The following is a 19,822-nucleotide window of genomic DNA, read 5'->3' on the forward strand; positions in this document are numbered from 1 at the left end:
TTAGGAGATATCAGTTTGACATTTTTATGTGAATTTTATGCATGATAAATAAAGTGTCATATTTTGAAATGTCCCTGTTTATCCTTTTTCCTGCTGAAATCACATGTACATTTCTGTAGTTATATTTTGAGCAACAGTTATAATTATAATCCTGTCCTCAGTTCAGTATAAATGACGATCATATTCATTCAGACAACTTGTTTTCTACAACAGTATGTTGTTGGCTGTAGATTTGTAGCTCAGTAGAGCATGGTGTTTGCAACGCCAGGGTTGTGGGTTCAATTCCCACGGGGGGCCAGTATGAAAAAATATATAAAATAATGTATGCACTAACTAAGTCGCTCTGGATAAGAGCGTCTGCTAAATGACGTAAAATGTAAATATCAGACTGGGAATTTTGTAAAACAATGACAAAATACAATAAATGTAAGTACCTCATGATAGACACAAGGAAGCACAGATGTGCAGAACAACAGTATGTTGATGGCTGTAGATTTGTGATGCGTCTGTTAGCATGGAAATAAATGAATTAAAAGGTAGCTAATGTGACCATTACAATTAGAGCATGCTAGCTAACCCACTCTTACAGCAATAACATACAAAAGCACATTCCAGGATGCCCCCAATAGCTAACCGGTACGTACACAAACACTGAACAAAAATATAAACTGTTGGAGGCGGCTTATGGTAGAGAAATGAACATTCAATTCTCTGGCAACAGCTTAGGTGGAGATTCCTGCAGGCAGCATACCAATTGCACGCTCCCTCAAAACGTAATACATCTGTGGCATTGTCTTTTGTGACAACTGCTCATTTTTAGTGGCCTTTTATTGTCCCAAGCACAAGGTGCACCTGTGTAATGACCATGCTGTTTAATCAGCTTCTTGATATGCCACACCTGTAAGGTGTTTGGATTATCTTGACAAAGGAGAAATGCTCACTAACAGGGATGTCAACAAATTTGTGCACAAAATGTGAAATCATTTTTTTGTGCGTCTGGAAAATTTCTGGGATCTTTTATTTCAGCTCTTGAAACATGGGACCAACACTACATGTTGCGTTTTATTTTTCTTCAGTATAGATAAATGTGTCAATATAAAATTTAGAGACGTTCTGTAATTACTGTCCTACTCAAAATTTGAAGTGAATTATTAATTGAAGAGGAATTAATATTGAGCCCTAGATGTAGGGAGAATTAATTTAGCAGGGGCTCAGTAACACTAGAGTGGAGATGGGCCATTCCAGACGGCAACGGTAGTCACTAATTGACGTCGAAGCTGACTTATTGCCAACTGGAGGGTGGGTGTCAAGGAAATCCCAATAAAAAAATGTATTTCAATCAAACGTTCTTTATTCTTGCCTGTATTTTTTTATCAAATCAAAATGTTTCATGTGCCGAAATGCTTGTTACTAGCTCCTTAACAATGCTACAAAAAGTCAAACAGTACACAAATAATCATCAGAAACAAGAAATCATGAATAGCAGAACGAATCCAGTTAACCCAAATAACATTGTATTGGTATTCCAAATGCAATCTGTGTGTATTTACACCAAAAATATATACTTAGAATGATATGTACAGCAGTAGATATATTAGTGAGCTATATTGAGAATCCAGTGTATAAATAATGTAACTACAATGTATTATACAGTAGTAGATATTATTTTCTGCTAGCTGATTGAATTCAGACAAGTGATTCAGTTACAAGGCAACACTGATTTTATTGAAACTAAAAAATATTTTTTTTACAAACGTGCCAGATCAGTGTCTTTTTAATTAAACAAATACAATAAATATTAAATAAATATTAAATAATAATGGAAGAACCACTAAGAGTAGATGGAGGCGAACTGTAAACTAAAGTAAAATACTATTTCAAAATGTATGAGAGAAAAGTATGAGGTGGAATGCAGACAGGATGGAATCTACAAAATCAAAAAGAAAGATACAAAGTATTTGATCTCTTGCCCTGACCGGAATAATTCAGAAGACCAATAAACCTGTCATTTGAGTAGACTGGCATTCTCATCTATCCATCTGTTATGTCAAAGCCTCAAATCTTTATAAAACAAAAGTCCAGAAGTGACTAGAGGAATAAGTGAGTGCTTGAGGAGGTAGACGCAGTCCTGGAGTGCCTTAGCTTGAATGTCTTTTGTTTTTCAGACTTCCAGTTGAGAAATAACTACAAAGTGGAGCCGTCCTCCTTCTCAGGTCTCATACAGCTTCCTCCACCTCCAAAGGCTGTAGTTTCCTATCTGCCATTATATTTCCATACTTGATCATATAAAAAGTTATTTATATATGATGCATTACCTCTCCTTTAACCACATCTCTGTGTCTCTTGTCATGGAGTACTTCAACGTTTTACATGTCAGTCTTTTCTGAGTGGCTGGCAGGCAAGGTCCTCTTCAGTCATGCCACTGACCAGTCTAAAGTAGCGTAGCTCAGCCATTATTAGTACATGTTCAACCCAACTTGTGAATTGAGGTGGCCAGTTCAGTCCTATTCTGGGGAATCTCAGGTTGGGGGTCTCACACTGCAAACACTGTACTGCAAACACTGAGAGAGCTGGTCTGGTCTTTAAGTCCAACGATGCTGTAGGCGATTCTCTTCATGTGACCTGGTAACCGCACGCCAATGTTCCTGATGTCCCTGAGAGAGACGAAAGATAGAGACAGGAGCTGTTAGGAAAATGTTTCACATTCAAACCAATAGGTAGCACGAAGATAAAATATGATTGTATTTGCAACTTCCTACTTGGACATGATACAGCCAGTGGTGCTATTTAGGGTGGGGCAGTGGATGAGTGCAGCATTCCGTGAATGAGAGTGTAGCATTCCATATATGAGAGTGTGGCATACCGGACAACAAATGCTTAACAAAGATCTGAATACTCTTACTGTATGTTCAAACATGGCAGTGTCCCTACTAAGCCCATGTAATGTGGTGAGGATGGTGCATTGTTACTGTACATGTGTGTAGTACTTACTCATGCCTCATGGCCAGCACCTGCTCCATGGTTGTGATTCCAGCGCAGGCAAAGCTCTCAGTGTACTGGCTCATCTTGATGGACTCCAGCCATTCCGGCACAGACCTGAAGGGGGAGCCGTCACAGCCACTGGTGCTGGGAAGGCGGATGGACACACTGTGTAGAAAAAACGGGGAAATAGATTGGTAAGTAAACGTTATATTCAAAGTATGTGAAAAATATCAACTGTCAAGTCCAGGGGAGATCAGCTTCATTAATTCACATCTTACCGGGGATCAAAGTCAGCAATGGTTTTCAGAGACTCTGGGCTCCGGAGCAGTTTGTCCAGGATGTTGACGATGTCTGGGAAGCGAGGTCGTTTGGAGCGGTCCTGCAGCCAACACTGCAGCATCAGCTGGTAAACGGTGGATGGACAGTCCATGGGTGCAGGCAGCCGGAAGGCCTCGTTAATGGCCTTCATCACCTGAGGAAGAAGAGGGGTTTAGACTGTGTTCTCACAGATCTGGTGTTTATGATCCAGCCCACTGTATTCTTAAGGACCCTAAGCCAACAGACTGTAAGAATATGTTTTGTGTTAATGCATGTGGGCACTAACAGTTTTATGTGAAGAGGACTGTGGGAACTATTTTGACTTAGAGGCCCTTAGTGGGTTGTTTTAAACACTCCACCCAGGATAAATACCCAGAGATGATGCATCACAGAGCCCTTGTGTTTATCCAGACCTACAGCACTCTGTTATTTCCATAAAACAGAGAAGGGAGTGAAGGAAATGTGACGGATTAAGTGTAGGGCATACCTCATGGTTGCTCATGTCCCAGTAGGGTCGTTCTCCGAAAGCCATGACTTCCCACATGACTATACCGAAGCTCCACACGTCGCTGGCCGAGGTGAACTTCCTGTACGCGATAGCCTCTGGGGCGGTCCAGCGGATGGGGATCTTCCCTCCCTGAAGGAACGGCAACAAGAACAAATCATAAGAATGAGACTGAAGGGAATGTATTCACTAGAGGCATGGCTATTACTAATGTAAAGGTTTAGGAGGCTGAGTGAGGGTCTGTCAACAACATCAATCATTTGTACCCAATTAAAAGTAAATACATGGGAAGGCTATTAAGTGCATAGCACATGGTAGATTGTAATACCCCACTGTTCCCATACATTAATATCAGTACTATGGATGTTTGACTCACGCTGGTGGTGTAGGTGCCCTCAGGATCGTCCTCCAGAACGCGGGACAGGCCGAAGTCAGACACCTTGCAGTCCAGATTGCTGTTGACCAGAACGTTGCGGGCAGCCAGGTCTCGGTGCACATAGCTCATGTCAGAAAGGTACTTCATGCCGGCCGCGATGCCACGCAGCATGCCCACCAGCTGGTACGATGACATCTCCCCATCACGGTCCTTTAGATAGTTGTCAAGCGCTCCATTCTCCATGTATTCTGTCACAATCATGGCATGTTTGACTGCTTGAAGAAAAAGATAAAAAGGGACAAATTTAGTACTTCATGTCAACAAAAGAGGCACAGTATGGTAGAGATGGGAAATAGGGGATGTTACTAGATAAGGCAAATAACTTCATAATAACTAATACAGTGGGGGGAAAAGTATTTAGTCAGCCACCAATTGTGCAAGTTCTCCCACTTAAAAAGATGAGAGAGGCCTGTAATTTTCATCATATGTACACGTCAACTATGACAGACAAAATGAGAAAAGAAAATCCAGAAAATCACATTGTAGGATTTTTAATGAATTTATTTGCAAATTATGGTGGAAAATAAGTATTTGGTCAATAACAAAAGTTTCTCAATACTTTGTTATATACCCTTTGTTGGCAATGACACAGGTCAAATGTTTTCTGTTAGTCTTCACAAGGTTTTCACACACTGTTGCTGGTATTTTGGCCCATTCCTCCATGCAGATCTCCTCTAGAGCAGTGATGTTTTGGGGCTGTCGCTGGGCAACACGGACTTTCAACTCCCTCCAAAGATTTTCTATGGGGTTGAGATCTGGAGACTGGCTAGGCCACTCCAGGACCTTGAAATGCTTCTTACGAAGTCACTCCTTCATTGCCCGGGCGGTGTGTTTGGGATCATTGTCATGCTGAAAGACCCAGCCACGTTTCATCTTCAATGCCCTTGCTGATGGAAGGAGGTTTTCACTCAAAATCTCACGATACATGGCCCCATTCATTCTTTCCTTTACACGGATCAGTCGTCCTGGTCCCTTTGCAGAAAAACAGCCCCAAAGCATGATGTTTCCACCCCCATGCTTCACAGTAGGCATGGTGTTCTTTGGATGCAACTCAGCATTCTTTGTCCTCCAAACACGACGAGTTTAGTTTTTACCAAAAAGTTATATTTTGGTTTCATCTGACCATATGATATTCTCCCAATCCTCTTCTGGATCATCCAAATGCACTCTAGCAAACTTCAGACGGGCCTGAACATGTACTGGCTTAAGCAGGGGGACACGTCTGGCACTGCAGGATTTGAGTCCCTGGCGGCGTAGTGTGTTACTGATGGTAGGCTTTGTTACTTTGGTCCCAGCTCTCTGCAGGTCATTCACTAGGTCCCCCCGTGTGGTTCTGGGATTTTTGCTCACCGTTCTTGTGATCATTTTGACCCCACGGGGTGAGATCTTGCGTGGAGCCCCAGATCGAGGGAGATTATCAGTGGTCTTGTATGTCTTCCATTTCCTAATAATTGCTCCCACAGTTGATTTCTTCAAACCAAGCTGCTTACCTTTTGCAGATTCAGTCTTCCCAGCCTGGTGCAGGTCTACAATTTTGTTTCTGGTGTCCTTTGACAGCTCTTTGGTCTTGGCCATAGTGGAGTTTGGAGTGTGACTGTTTGAGGTTGTGGACAGGTGTCTTTTATACTGATAACAAGTTCAAACAGGTGCCATTAATACAGGTAACGAGTGGAGGACAGAGGAGCCTCTTAAAGAAGAAGTTACAGGTCTGTGAGAGCCAGAAATCTTGCTTGTTTGTAGGTGACCAAATACTTATTTTCCACCATAATTTGCAAATAAATTCATAAAAAATCCTACAATGTGATTTTCTGGAGAAAAAAAATCTCAATTTGTCTGTCATAGTTGACGTGTACCTATGATGAAAATTACAGGCCTCTCTCATCTTTTTAAGTGGGAGAACTTGCACAATTGGTGGCTGACTAAATACTTTTTTCCCCACTGTACATTTCTATTCAGTGAATCAGTAGAGGATCAATCAGTAGTCACTCAGCGCTACGTTCCAAATGGCATCATATTCCCTTTAGTGCACTACTTTTGACAATAGGTCTCGGGTCAAAAGTAGTGCACTACATTGGGAATAGGGTGCCATTTGGGACGCAGACTGTCTGAGAGCAGGAACTCACACTTGGTGATGACTCCCTCCAGGCGGATTATGTTCTGGTGGGAAAACTGGCCCATGATGCTAGCTTCACTCAGGAAATCCTGCTTCTGCTTCTCTGTGTAGCCTGGCTTCAATGTCTTGATGGCCACCGCTACCTCTCCTCTCCTTGGAGCCTTCATCACACCACGGTACACTTCCCCAAACTCTCCTGTGAAACAGAAACACACACAGAGAGAATCATATTAATATAGCAACATTCTTCTTGGGGGAGGGGATCAGAGAGATTTGTTCTAAATATTACTGTAAACTGGTTTGACATTTACCTGCTCCGATGACTTTTTGCTTAGTGACAAGACTGGGATGAATCTCGCTGGCAAACTTCAGGATAGCCGTGTTGGGGTCTTCGTACATGTGCGGGTCAATGTAGGTCTTCAGGGGCTTCAGTTGATCTGAGGAAGTGTGAAAGACAATTAGTCAAGGAGGAAATTGAAGATGGGAGATAATCTCTTTGGTAAGGCACATCGCTGTTGTAATAGAGGGACATACACTATATATAAAAAAGTATGTGGACACCACTTCAAATTAGTGGATTTGGCTATTTCAGCTGACAGGTGCATAAAATCAAGCACACAGCCATGCAATCTCCATAGACAAGTCAGTTCGTCAAATTTCTCCCCTGCTAGAGCTGCCCCGGTCAACTGTAAGTGCTGTTATTGTGAAGTGGAAACGTCTAGGAGCAACAACGGCTCAGCCACACAAGCTCACAGAATGGGATGGCCGAGTGCTGAAGCGCGTAAAAATCGTCTGTCCTCGGTTGCATCACTCGCTACCAAGTTCCAAACTGCCTGTGGGAGCAATGTCAGCAAAATAACTGTTAGCCGGGAGCTACAAGCCTAAGATCACCATGCGCAATGCCAAGCGTTGGCTGGAGTGGTGTAAAGCTCGTCGCCATTGGACTCTGGAGCTGTGGAAACTCGTTCTCTGGAGTGATGGATCATCTGGCAGTCCGACGGATGAATCTGCGTTTGGCGGATGCCAGGAGAACGCTACCTGCCCTACTGCATAGTGCCAACTGTAAAGTTTGGTGGAGGAGGAATAATGGCCTGGGGCTGTTTTTCATGATTCAGGCTAGGCCCCTTAGTTCCAGTGAAGGGAAATCTTAACGCTACAGCATACAATGACATTCTAGACGAGTCTGTGCTTCCAACTTTGTGGCAACAGTTTGGGAAAGGCCCTTTCCTGTTTCAGCATGACAATGCCCCTGTGCACAGAGCGAGGTCCATACAGAAATGGTTTGTCGAGATCGTGTGGAAGAACTTGACTGGCCTGCACAAAGCCCTGACCTCAATCTCATCTAATACCTTTGGGATGAATTGGAACGCAGACCGCGAGCCAGGCCTAATCGCTCAACATCAGTGCCCGACCTCAATAATGCTCTTGTGGCTGAATGGAAGCAAGTTCCTGCATCAATGTTCCAACATCTAGTGGAAAGCCTTCCCAGAAGAACGGAGGCTGTTATAGCAGCAAAGTGGGACCAACTCCATACTAATGCCCATGATTTTGGAATGAGATGTTCGACGAGCAGGTGTCCACATACTTTTGGTCATGTAGTGTATTTCTTGGATGCTGTGATTCCTACCTGTGCTGGAGAAGTAGGGGTCCTCTGATCCCTGTCTATGACGGTAGTTCATTCTCCTGTTAGGAAGCACAGTCACTATTAGGATTGGCCAGACAAAATGCAATGTTAAGACATTCTTATTATGTAAGGCATCATTAAACTGCACAGTGAAAATCTAACTTTTAAAAGTTAATATTCTGTTAACTCATATCCAGATAATGTTGTTGACTCGTCCTATACTCGTATTTGTGGCCAAAGCATAAATTGGAGAAGAAAAAACGTCAAAAACCACACCTTAAACCTGTATCTCAAACAGATTGTTTAAAAAATGCTTGCTATTTCCTCATAGAACATGATGTCATCTCCCTGAGGAGGATGAGCTGGCCAATCAGCGGTCTTTTTTTATTTATTTATTTAACCTTTATTTAACCAGGTAAGCCAGTTGAGAACAAGTTCTCATTTACAACTGCGACCTGGCCAAGATAAAGCAAAGCAGTGCGATAAAAACAACAACACAGAGTTACATATGGGGTAAAACAAAACATAAAGTCAAAAATACAACAGAAAATATATATAGTGTGTGCAAATGTAGCATGTTATGGAGGTAAGGCAATAAATAGGCCATAGTGCAAAATAATTACAATTAGTATTAACACTGGAATGATAGATGTGCAAGAGATGATGTGCAAATAGAGATACTGGGGTGCAAATGAGCTAAATAAATAACAATATGGGGATGAGGTAGTTGGGTGGGCTAATTACAGTGATCGGTAAGGTGCTCTGACAACTGATGCTTAAAGTTAGTGAGGGAGATAAGAGTCTCCAGCTTCAGAGATTTTTGCAGTTCGTTCCAGTCATTGGCAGCAGAGATCTGGAAGGAATGGCGGCCAAAGGAGGTGTTGGCTTTGGGGATGACCAGTGAGATATACCTGCTGGAGCGCATACTACGGGTTGGTGTTGCTATGGTGACCAATGAGCTAAGATAAGGCGGGGATTTGCCTAGCAGTGATTTATAGATGGCCTGGAGCCAGTGGGTTTGGCGACGAATATGTAGTGAGGACCAGCCAACAAGAGCGTACAGGTCACAGTGGTGGGTAGTATATGGGGCTTTGGTGACAAAACGGATGGCACTGTGATAGACTACATCCAATTTGCTGAGTAGAGTGTTGGAGGCTATTTTGTAATTGACATCGCCAAAGTCAAGGATCGGTAGGATAGTCAATTTTACAAGGGCATGTTTGGCAGCATGAGTGAAGGAGGCTTTGATGCGAAATCGGAAGCCGATTCTAGATTTAACTTTGGATTGGAGATGCTTAATGTGAGTCTGGAAGGAGTTTACAGTCTAACCAGACACCTAGGTATTTGTAGTTGTCCACATACTCTAGGTCAGACCCGTCGAGAGTAGTGATTCTAGTCGGGTGGGCGGGTGCCAGCAGCGTTCGATTGAAGAGCATGCATTTAGTTTTACTTGTGTTTAAGAGTAGTTGGAGGCTACGGAAGGAGTGTTGTATGGCATTGAAGCTCGTTTGGAGGTTTGTTAACACAGTGTCCAATGAAGGGCCAGATGTATACAAAATGGTGTCGTCTGCGTAGAGGTGGATCTGAGAGTCACCAGCAGCAAGAGCAACATCATTGATATACACAGAGAAAAGAGTCGGCCCAAGAATTGAACCCTGTGGCACCCCCATAGAGACTGCCATAGGTCCAGACAACTTGCATTAATATTTTTAATGACTGGTATACGTCCACAACATTCTGTTGTTGGGGTACACCCACACCATTCCAACACAGAGCTGCTTTTTAACATACTTAATTTTAAAACTATTGGAAGGAAAACTATTTCCCTAAGTAAGTATTTTATAGAAATCTGGAAACACTGGGCAGTTACTTTAACTAAATAGCATGGAGACCCATAAACCTGTTTCCTGTGGTGACTAGACCAGTTTTGCTAGAGACACGTAGATTCCCTTTTTTTTGGTGCCCTCTCTGGGTTGAACAGTGTTCATGATGCTTTTAAAACCCACTTGATCACAGGCAGGCTGCCGTATCAGTAAGGCCAGCATCATCTTCACCACAGACCCTGTCAGCTGCAGTTACAGGTTTTAACAGCTACTCTGGCTGTTACTGATAAAACCCTCTTAGAGATGACATGGCATTACAATCTCAATCAGCTCGGGCCTGTGACCCACCCGTAATAAACCCACAGCACCCCCCCCCCCCCCCCCCCCCCCCCCACACACACACAAAAATATAAACAAATATAAAAAAATACTAATATAAAAAATACAAAAAATTGCATTTTGTCTATGAACACTCGCGCTTGACCTTTCCCCCCCTTACTAGCACTGACTTTGCTGATAGCTACTTTATTAAGAAAACCTTTACTTACTATGACTGAGATACAGTATGTGGTTGTCCCACCTAGTTATCTTAAGATGAATGCACTAACTGTAAGTCGCTCTGGATAAGAGCGTCTGCTAAATGACTAAAATGGAAATGTAATGAAATACCAAATGTGAACTACATCTTAGGACAGAGGGATATGATAGGATCAGTGTGTTCTAACCGTTTGTGCAGCAGTAGAATGACTACAACGACGAGCAACATGATTCCTCCTCCTACTACAGCTCCCATAACCACTGTGGAGTTGTTCTGGACCTGAGACTCTGCTGAAACACAACCAGACAACACAGTTAGATCACAATACACTCACATTTTAAAACGTCTTGCCTGGATATTAGAGACAAACATAGTGTGGTGTCTCCAGTTTCTAGGGCCACACTTACCAATGGGCAAGGTCTTGAACTCATGCTTCATGCTGTATCCCCCTGGGTTTCCCTCAGGGCTGAGAGCCTGGACTCTGAACACGTAGGCCGTGTCAGGGGAGAGGTCACTGATCTGCACCGTACTCTTCTCCAGAACCAGGACTGTGTATGTAGTGACATCACGCTCACTGTCGTCCTCCTGCACAGGACAGAGAGAGAGAGAGAGGAGCACTGAGAGGGGGTTCACTATAGAGATATACTAATACTATTATATATATGTTGTGTTTAATGTGGGACTGACATGGAGAGATAGAAGAGAGAGGGTGGTGTTGTTGTCTGTCTTACCTTCCTGCGGTACATGAGTTCGTAGCGGTGGCTGATATGGTATGGTGCTCGGCGGGACAGAGCCCAGGACAGAGACAGGCTGGTGGGGCTCCGCTCGTCCAGACGGATGGACGTCACCTTGGGGGGATCAGTGAAGTGCAGAGCGGTGGTGATGGTGCTGCTGGCTCTCTGCCTGCTGTACTGGGACACTCCGCTGCGGGCCTCTACAGTGAACGTGTAGTTGAGGTGGGGCTCCAGCTCGCTGACAGTTACCACAGGATCCTGGAGATCCATGGGGCCGGGATCGAAGCGGACCTTCTCCCCACAGGGCACGCACAGGGCCCCGGCACAGCGCTCACACACCACGCTGTAGCAGATGTCCCGGCGGCCTCCTGTCACCAGTGGGGGGCTCCAGGACAGCTGCAGCCTGCCCTCCACTGACAGAGTGGTGGAGGCCAGGTCACGAGGGGCGCTGGGCAGGGCTAAAGGAGGAGGCAGAAAGTAGACAGAGTTATTATGAGACATTCCAAATGTTAATACACCAGATGAACAATGCTCAGATCCCTCTATCAACAATGATGATGACATAAAGACAGTATAGCCTATGAGTATAGCCTATGAGTATAGTCTATGAGTATAGCCTATGAGTATAGCCTATGAGGACACATGATAAAATAAGGAATGGCTGTAGAATTGGCTAACCCTTTGTTAGTGATAGGCCTGGCTGTAGCCGACTATCTGGCCATGGTTCTTACCAGAGCAGGCTGACATAAGAGGGTCTGATGGGGAGCGGTAGAATCCCTCCATACATGGACACAGGAGGGCGCCGGCTGTGGATGGCTCAGTATTCTCAGGACAAACCTCACAGGACTCACTGGACACAGAGTCTTTAAAGGAGCCTGGCATACACGCTGAAAGAAACAGGAAGATGCTTATTAGTTATAGTATTATTAGTATTCACACGTACACTAGGGAAAGAGTGTGTGATTGAGTTACAATACATTAAAACATTATCTCTGTCAGTCCCCTGGGGCTTGTCAGGAAACTCAGGCTGTGGTTAAACTGTAATCACTGAGGCTTTGTATTTAAACAGAATGGAATGGGATTTTCCGGATGATTTGCCTCCACTTGTCCTTTTCGCCTCAAGTTCCATTCTCAAGTTGCACTGACAGTCAACCGGATGCCATGGAAACACTCAACACAGCAGATGATCCCTCTGTACAACCTTTCCCTTTTGAACTCTAAAATCAGCACTGTGAATGCTGATGTGGCTATTGTTTGAGGAGCCTAACGGAAATACCAACATGGTTACTGCTGAGGATATTCAATTGACCTGTAGGATATAAAGAAAAAATGTACCTTCCATTCCGGAACTTGTGGGGTTAGTGTGTGTGTGTGTGTGTGTTTGTATTGGACATAAACCAGGATGCAAGGATTGCAAGTCTGAAACTTTGCTTCCTTCCTTCCTCCCTTCCTCTGGTGGCAAATGACAACGCGCAAGGATGGAGCAAGGGGAGTGGAAGTCTGGAGGAAGTAGAACTGCTAGAGGGGAGATGTTGTTGACCGACCGTGTTGAAGGAGCCTAAATCAATACCATCTTTTAAAGGAGGATCGATGGGAATGAAGACTGTTTACTTTAAGAAGCGATCTCCTCTCTCTCGCCCTTTGTTCTAATGTCTCCCCAGGGGATCAGTCTTTCATCAGGCCTCGATAGTGAAGAGGGTGACCTGTGATGGACAAGAGGGATCTGCCGGTGACTTAACCACCATGGCAGAAGGACCTCTGCGTTACAACCAGCCCCACAATAGAACAATGGAGATGAGTTTTGAGTTTGAGTAGGGGGGATTGAGAAGAATAGATGGATGGATGGATGGATGGATGGATGGATGGGGGATGGGTTAGGGTCTAAAGTACCAACAGAAGTTCACTCTGGGGAATCACTCTGGGAGTGTGGGGGTGTATAAGGCTCCTCACGCATAAAAAAAGGAGGCCAGCCTGTTTCATCTGGAGAACGAGCAGCAGGACTCCTGCCACATATCAAAGCACCCCCACCCCTTTTCATCTATTGTGATTGGGATTGGACTGAGTGGTTCCATAAAATATGTTGCATTTAGTCATTAGAGCCCTAAAATGGTGGCATGTGCACTGCATATATCAGTGACATGACAGCAATCTTTCAAGATCACCCTGAGAATGTTTGAATTTCAGTGAGTGAAACTTTAGAAGACAAAAAAATTATTTGACAAATATTACACATTAATGTGGTTGTTTGTTATTGATGAATCGGTAAGATATATATTTTTTAATATTCTTACAAACTAAGGAAATAAAAAATTTTTTGACTGAAAGTGGGACCTTGGACTGAAATAATGCCTCACATTGTCCTGGTCGGTCCCTTTCGACACGGCGGTGCTCTTTATGAATGAATGGAGTGGTGGTGGCAGTAATGCATCTGTTCATTTAATCTGTGTTTTGATCTCTGTGTCGGCCCATTGTTCTAATGAGTGGGAACAAGGATTAGGGAGCTCATTGCGTGTGTTAATGACCGGATGAAAGAGCAAAGAGGAGTGAAGCAGGGCATATCATTCGCGAAAAGCTGCCCTCTTACTCCACACTAAGCCTCTTGACTAAATTAACTAAGTACCTGGCGGTTCCACGCATCTAACTAACCAACCTCTCATGCGCCCGTCAACTGTCCACTAACCACCAACTCCCCTCCCTCATGACTTCACACTGAGTCACAGACAACCATCTTATTTGAGTCAGCCTGGCCCAATATTCCCCTTTAATTCCTCGTTCCCAGCAGATATTCTCTGGACCTTTAGTGATATCCCATAAATCCCTTGCCATTGACAGGAACGTGTTTCTGCTTGACTACACAGAGAAGTAGGATATGACTCAGTGTCAGAAATCAGTATAATAATGAACTGAACAAGTTTGTCATGTCAACCTGTTTGGGTCTTTTCTGCCTTTGTCCTCGTTTAAAAAAATAAAAAATTTAAAAGGTCCCAAATAGTAATTCTGATTCCCATGTAAAATGGTCGTTTGAATTACTAAAATATCACCCACAATATTTTTTGGGGGTCGAAATGCTAAAATGTTTGAGAATTATTTATTTTTTTCTCTCATGGCTAACTACTAGGAAGTTTGACTAGACAGGCTGAGTGGGCGGGGAGCTTATATTCATGAGCTCGCCTTGACTGACAGCTCTTTGAAATGCCTATGTCAAGAAACTTGGATGCAGTGAGCAGTGTTGCAGTAAAATCATCTCAAGCAAATGTGGTGATACACAAAGCAACTCAAACAACATTGAAATTGCAGCAATAATGTATTTTTTTTATACATCTTCTGTTTGACATGTCTCTTGTGATGCAATTCACAGCAGCATTGACAGATGCTTATGCCAATTGTCCTGGACATGGAACATTCCTGAGCTTGGCCTTCCCCCTTCGCTTGGAACTATCAGACCCTTTGAGGTACTCTTCCTCAGGCTTGGAGCTATGTTATGGTGGAATACTTTCTCAATGTTAAAATAAATGTAAACGTATTTTTATTGTAGTAAGGTAACAACATGACAATCTATGACAGGGTTCCCCAACTGGCGGCCTGTGGGCCGAATTTGGCCAATGGGTGGGCCTGGGAGGGCATAGGCCCACCCACTTGGGAGCCAGACCCACCCACTGGGGAGCCAGGCCCAGCCAATCAGAATGAGTTTATTACAGACAGAAATACTCCTCAGTTTCATCAGCTGGTCTCAGACGATCCTGCAGGTGAAGAAGCCGGATGTAGAGGTCCTGGGCTGGCGTGGTTACACGTGGTCTGCGGTTGTGAGGCTGGTTGGACGTACTGCCAAATTCTCTAAAATGACGTTGGAGGCGGCTTATGGTAGAGAAATGAACATTAAATTATCTACCAAAAGCTCTGGTGGACATTCCTGCAGTCAGCATGCCAATTGCAAGCTCCCTCAAAACTTGAGACATCTGTGGCATTGTTTGGGCGAAAAAACGGCACATTTTAGAGTGGCCTTTTATTGTCTCCAAGTGGGTGGGCCATTGCCCTCCCAGGCCCACCCATGACTGCGCTCCTGCCCAGTCATGTGAAATCCATAGATCTATGAGTTAACCTGGTTACCTAGCCTATTGGCCTATATTCTACTGTAATAGGGAGTCAAAGGGATACAATCCAAGTAGTTATACCACCCAATGTGACCAGGATCTCTGGCTTCAACAAGGGAGCCTCTTGTCCCGTCCTAAACCAAAGACTGACTCAGTATAAAGTTCCTGACTGAGATGGGCGTGACAGCACAGTTCCTGTAATCTGTGGTTCGCCGCAGCCATGGCTACACAAATAGCTGTGTGGAGAAAACACACTGCTAAGGTACTCTTCAGTCGGCACATCAAGTCACACAGCTCTCCTTAGCCAATCAGTACGGGAGGAGACGTGAGGGCAAACGAATTCCTTTCAGAAATCCCCACAGTTCACTGAGCATACAGTCATGTAATGTTCCTCCCTCCCAACATTCCTCCTTAAACGACAACCTTTTAAGCCTCATGCCCCTATTGTCTATAACAGATTTCCCTCTTACATTTTTCCTTGTCCATAAAACAGTATCCTCCTCACCCCACCCTAAAGAGCACTCTAAGTCCTTAGAGACAAACACAGTGGAAAGAAGATGTTGGCCAACACTAACAGGTAGGATGATTCATGACCACGAGTGCTCTTTACAGCAGTCAAAACTTCCCCAAACGTCCCTTATGCCTTGTACCTCTGCCACATTCTCCCACACACAGTCCCTCTCGAATATTATGTTTGGAAATAGTGTGACAATCCTAAACCTCTGCCGGTATTATTGCTGTCAAAACAAAGAAAAACATGTCCAAATACCTTTCACTGTTTTCTCTACATTCATTCCTGTAAATCCTTCTACACCTGACCTAGTTCGCCAGAAAAATGCACTGCTTTTTATTTTTGTTTGTGAGATGTTTGAAATCACAATTAACATTCATGTCTGTGAGGTGTTTGAAATCACAATTAACATTCATGTCTGTGAGGTGTATGAAATCACAATTAACATTCATGTCTGTGAGGTGTTTGAAATCACAATTAACATTCCTGTGCACTGTGTGCAGTCATTTCTCAAACCCAGCCAGGGTGGTGGTTAGGCCTTGCGCTTCTGTAAATACAGCTGCTGTTGAAAACTAACACCCAACATTCCAACAGGTAGGGGGTTGGGATGTGCAGGAAGATGCATTATGTGAAGCCTGGCTGTAGTCTTACCTTGGCAGGAGTCTCCGACAGCTTCATAGCCTGCGCGGCATTGGCACTGTCCCACAGGAACCACCCACTCTCCCTCAGCGGTGCAGTAGATGCGTGGGGTGGCCTGGCTCACAGCGTTCTCCACACATGTTCCCTCCACCTCCCTCAGGGCATCTGCCACCGTCTCTGGAAAGGCGGCCAGGCTCTGCACGGTGGACGGACACGTCTTATAGTACACCCTCACCGAGAGCAGTGCCACACACGCTCCCATGTCCTGGAAGGCCAGGTAGAAGCCCTTCTTGGATAGAGGGCCCACTGTCCGTGTCTCCACGTTTACCTTCAGCGCACCGCGGCCCCGTGTGATTTCATCCGGCGCGATGGTGGCCACTTTGCGGAACTGGCCCTTATGGAAGCTGGTGCCCACGTCGGCATCGGCCTCGAACATGTGCAGGTTGAAGGTCTCTTTACAGGCGAGCGAGGCGCCGTCGAAGGTGTTGCAGTCCCGCACGACGAAGTGGAGCTCCACAGAGACGCGGGTGGTCCCTGGGCGCCCCTGGATGAAGGTGGTTCGCAGCCAGTTGTCCTGCTCACCCGCGTCGATGTTACACACACTGTAAGTGTAGAGGAGGGAGCCATTCACCACTGTCTGGACTATCTCCCACTGAAACAGAGAGAGAACAGAGGTTTAGTTTACACAATGTACAGGGCAAGACACAACAAGTGAAGGAAGGAGAGAGAGGGTTTTAAGAGAATGAGAGTAAGATTAAGGGGATTATGTTCTCGTCACCTATATATATATCAAAGACAAGGACAAATGCATTATTAAAAATCAAAGACAAGGACAAGTGCATTATTAAAACATCCACTCCAAAGTCAAATTTAAATGTGTTTCATAAGTTTGAGGAAGTTTGGTGAGAATAGACAAAACATCATAAAATAGGGGGGAATCCTACCCAATACATAGAGAATGAATTGGAAGATCTGTAAACTTCACGGTCACAAAAGAAAAGCAGTCAGCGCACTGACGCTGACCACGTCCTGTTGCTTTTTTTAGACAGTCAACCACACAACTATAGATAGAGGGATGCCTCTCTCCCCCTCCAACCCGTCTCTCTTTCTTTCTCCCTCCCTCAGTCTTATGTTCTACTTTGACTGACAAGAACCTCCCAAATGTATATCACTACAACAACAACAAAAGGTTTTTGTGGAATAGTGTTGGAATGATAACAACCTGTTGGCTATTTTCAGTTAGAAAATGTACTTTTGTCCTGTAAATTCAGATGCAGCTCTTACGCTGACATTTTTATGACATTCATAGTTGTATTATGAAAGGGTTGCTCTAAAACCAGTGTAGGCTAGCTTTGCCAAAACTTTGCGAGCTGCCAGTCATTCCATCTTTCCCAGAAAACTGTTCTGAAGGAATGAGAGCAGAGAGAATGTCTTGCATGCTATTCGTCTGGAAAGCACGTGACCTTTTAAAAATCTGCAACTTTAAAATGTGGCTTGGAATCTCCATTGTGGGACATCTAGCCTACGTTTCACACCATCTGGTGTATCATGTGTAGACCATCCATCTGGTTAGACTACTACAATCCTTATATTTTCTCACTACATGGTATGGTAACTACTCACCCCTTCTTCATATGGCCAGGTCAACCATCCCAACTCGCCTCCTGAAGCTTTCATATCCAGCAGCACCTCTACAGAGAGATAATTATAGAGCACTATTAGTAAACATTCTTAATTCATATGAGGAGCCGTTTCATTAGAAAATATTAGGCATTTGGTCTTATGTGTTATAAGAAATTGAACATGTGTAATAAGCGATGAACAAGTAATACTACTCTATAAGTAAACTGGATTATCAACGTTACTTTGTTTCTCTGAGCCAACAATTATTACAGTAGCCTGCTAGAAATAGCCAGAACTAGTTTCACAGAATAGGTCCAATATCATGCCATCCACGGCTTTGAAGAGGACATGCCCTGGCATGACAAATCTGATCAAATAAGCAATGTCCATTTAAATAAACTATGAATTACCATGTCCTTCTACCCCCGTGTTTGCATGAAGAAGGCTGAGAAACGTGTGGGAAGTTAAATAGCATGATAAAGGGAGTGAAAATTGTTGGGAACATCCCTAAGAACCCATGCAAGTCAGACACAGACTACACTCCCATCCCTTCTCACTTCAGTACAAGACCCTGTCCACTCCAATATTGAAACTAAAAGCTTCTAATAACTTATAACCATGTGAAGTAATATTCCTTCCTTTAATCATGATCAAATACCAACATTACCTAGTTGTATAAATTAAGGATACCGAGAAGTATCATTACTGCATGTTTGAAGTAGCAAAGCTAGCCTACAATTTACTGTCTTTCTTTTCTTTAAGTTAGGCAAATTATTTTTGTTGTTGTTGACAATTTACAATCATATTCATCAAGAAAGAAACTGAACAGTACATGAACAAGCCCATGGAATTGTATGAGGGGTCTTTCCCCATTTTGACAAGTTAGTTATCATAACTATACATTGAACAGGAAATACAAATATCGGAGGAAAAAGACTGTAAAAAAGAAAGAAAAAATAAGACTGTATTAACACTGTAATATAGACAATTTTGCAAGAATATTACAAGAACTTCAAGAATGCCATGTCACAGACAAATCCCCCAACTCATAAAACACAAAGCACAGCTCTTTACAATCGCATTTTAAAACGAAAAATAAGAGTACTTACGTTCTTTCGCTTGAAGAGTAATAAATACATGGTTAATAAATACATACAAAAACAAAGAATAAAAACTAACACGACGGGAATCCATTTTTGTAATTTTTGACAGGAATTCCTCTCTGAGCTGATCTCGTAATATCTCCGAACTTCTGTGAGCACTACCGGTGTCAACTGCCCTTCCTTTCAGCCGAAAGTTCCATTGAGAAACAGGTGGCACGATGAGCTCCGCCTTTGGAATGTGGGACCAATCCATATATGGTATGCGGTAGGGATAGGGTCAAGTCATAAGACTATTCTACCTGTGCAGTGCGGATGTATATTATTTATTTTATTTATTTTTTGTCATTTAGCAGACGCTCTTATCCAGAGCGACTTACAGTTAGTGAGTGCATACATTTTTTCATACTGGGCCCCCATGGGAAACGAACCCACAACCCTGGCGTTGCAAGCGCCATGCTCTACCAACTGAGCTACACACACACATATCTAGTCCCCTGCCCCAGAATAGTTGATTGAATATTGATTATATCTGTATTATATTCTTATATCCTTATCATTAGTAATAATATGATTTATAACGTGACATTTTGTCTTCTCACCTACTACTAGTACTACTTCGGTAAGAGAGAAAATGAGAGTGAAGAAACCAGTGGTTTTTACTTCTGGTCATCTTGAGGTGTTAGGATTCTGAAAAATGAGCAAGCTGGAGTCCTTATCTTGTTGGACAGTCTCACAAGTAGCTGGAAGCATCTTCCACAATCCATCTTATTTAAAACGGGTCT

The 19,822-nt window shown here is 43.6% G+C and overlaps 1 protein-coding gene across 1 annotated transcript; it reads right to left on the reverse strand.

Moving 5' to 3' along the window:
• Positions 1–1,859: 1,859 nt before the first annotated feature.
• On the reverse strand, positions 1,860–19,188 carry LOC311137840 (ephrin type-A receptor 2-like). Its single transcript, XM_084172441.1, has 15 exons — positions 19,047–19,188; positions 17,938–18,005; positions 16,327–16,966; positions 11,805–11,960; positions 11,071–11,531; positions 10,747–10,924; positions 10,527–10,629; positions 7,982–8,037; positions 6,666–6,791; positions 6,365–6,550; positions 4,182–4,453; positions 3,788–3,937; positions 3,261–3,454; positions 2,992–3,147; positions 1,860–2,654 (listed from the first exon to the last, which is right to left on the reverse strand). Exons 1-15 carry the CDS (start codon positions 19,129–19,131, stop codon positions 2,534–2,536), a joined length of 2,952 nt encoding a protein of 983 aa, XP_084028567.1. The 5' UTR covers positions 19,132–19,188; the 3' UTR covers positions 1,860–2,533.
• Between the last annotated feature and the right edge of the window lie 634 nt (positions 19,189–19,822).

This window comes from Coregonus lavaretus, assembly GCF_964263955.1.
Source record: "Coregonus lavaretus genome assembly, chromosome: 12".
Lineage (NCBI taxonomy): Eukaryota > Metazoa > Chordata > Actinopteri > Salmoniformes > Salmonidae > Coregonus > Coregonus lavaretus.

Excerpts from the sequence above, each read along its gene's own strand:
- LOC311137840 (XM_084172441.1), bottom strand. The coding sequence starts at position 19,131 with ATGGATTCCCGTCGTGTTAGTTTTTATTCTTTGTTTTTGTATGTATTT. Across the intron at positions 6,551-6,665 it reads GCAAAAAGTCATCGGAGCAG|GAGAGTTTGGGGAAGTGTAC; the intron begins GTAAATGTCAAA and ends TCTGTTTCACAG. Across the intron at positions 3,148-3,260 it reads ATTGCTGACTTTGATCCCCG|TGTGTCCATCCGCCTTCCCA; the intron begins GTAAGATGTGAA and ends TTTTCTACACAG.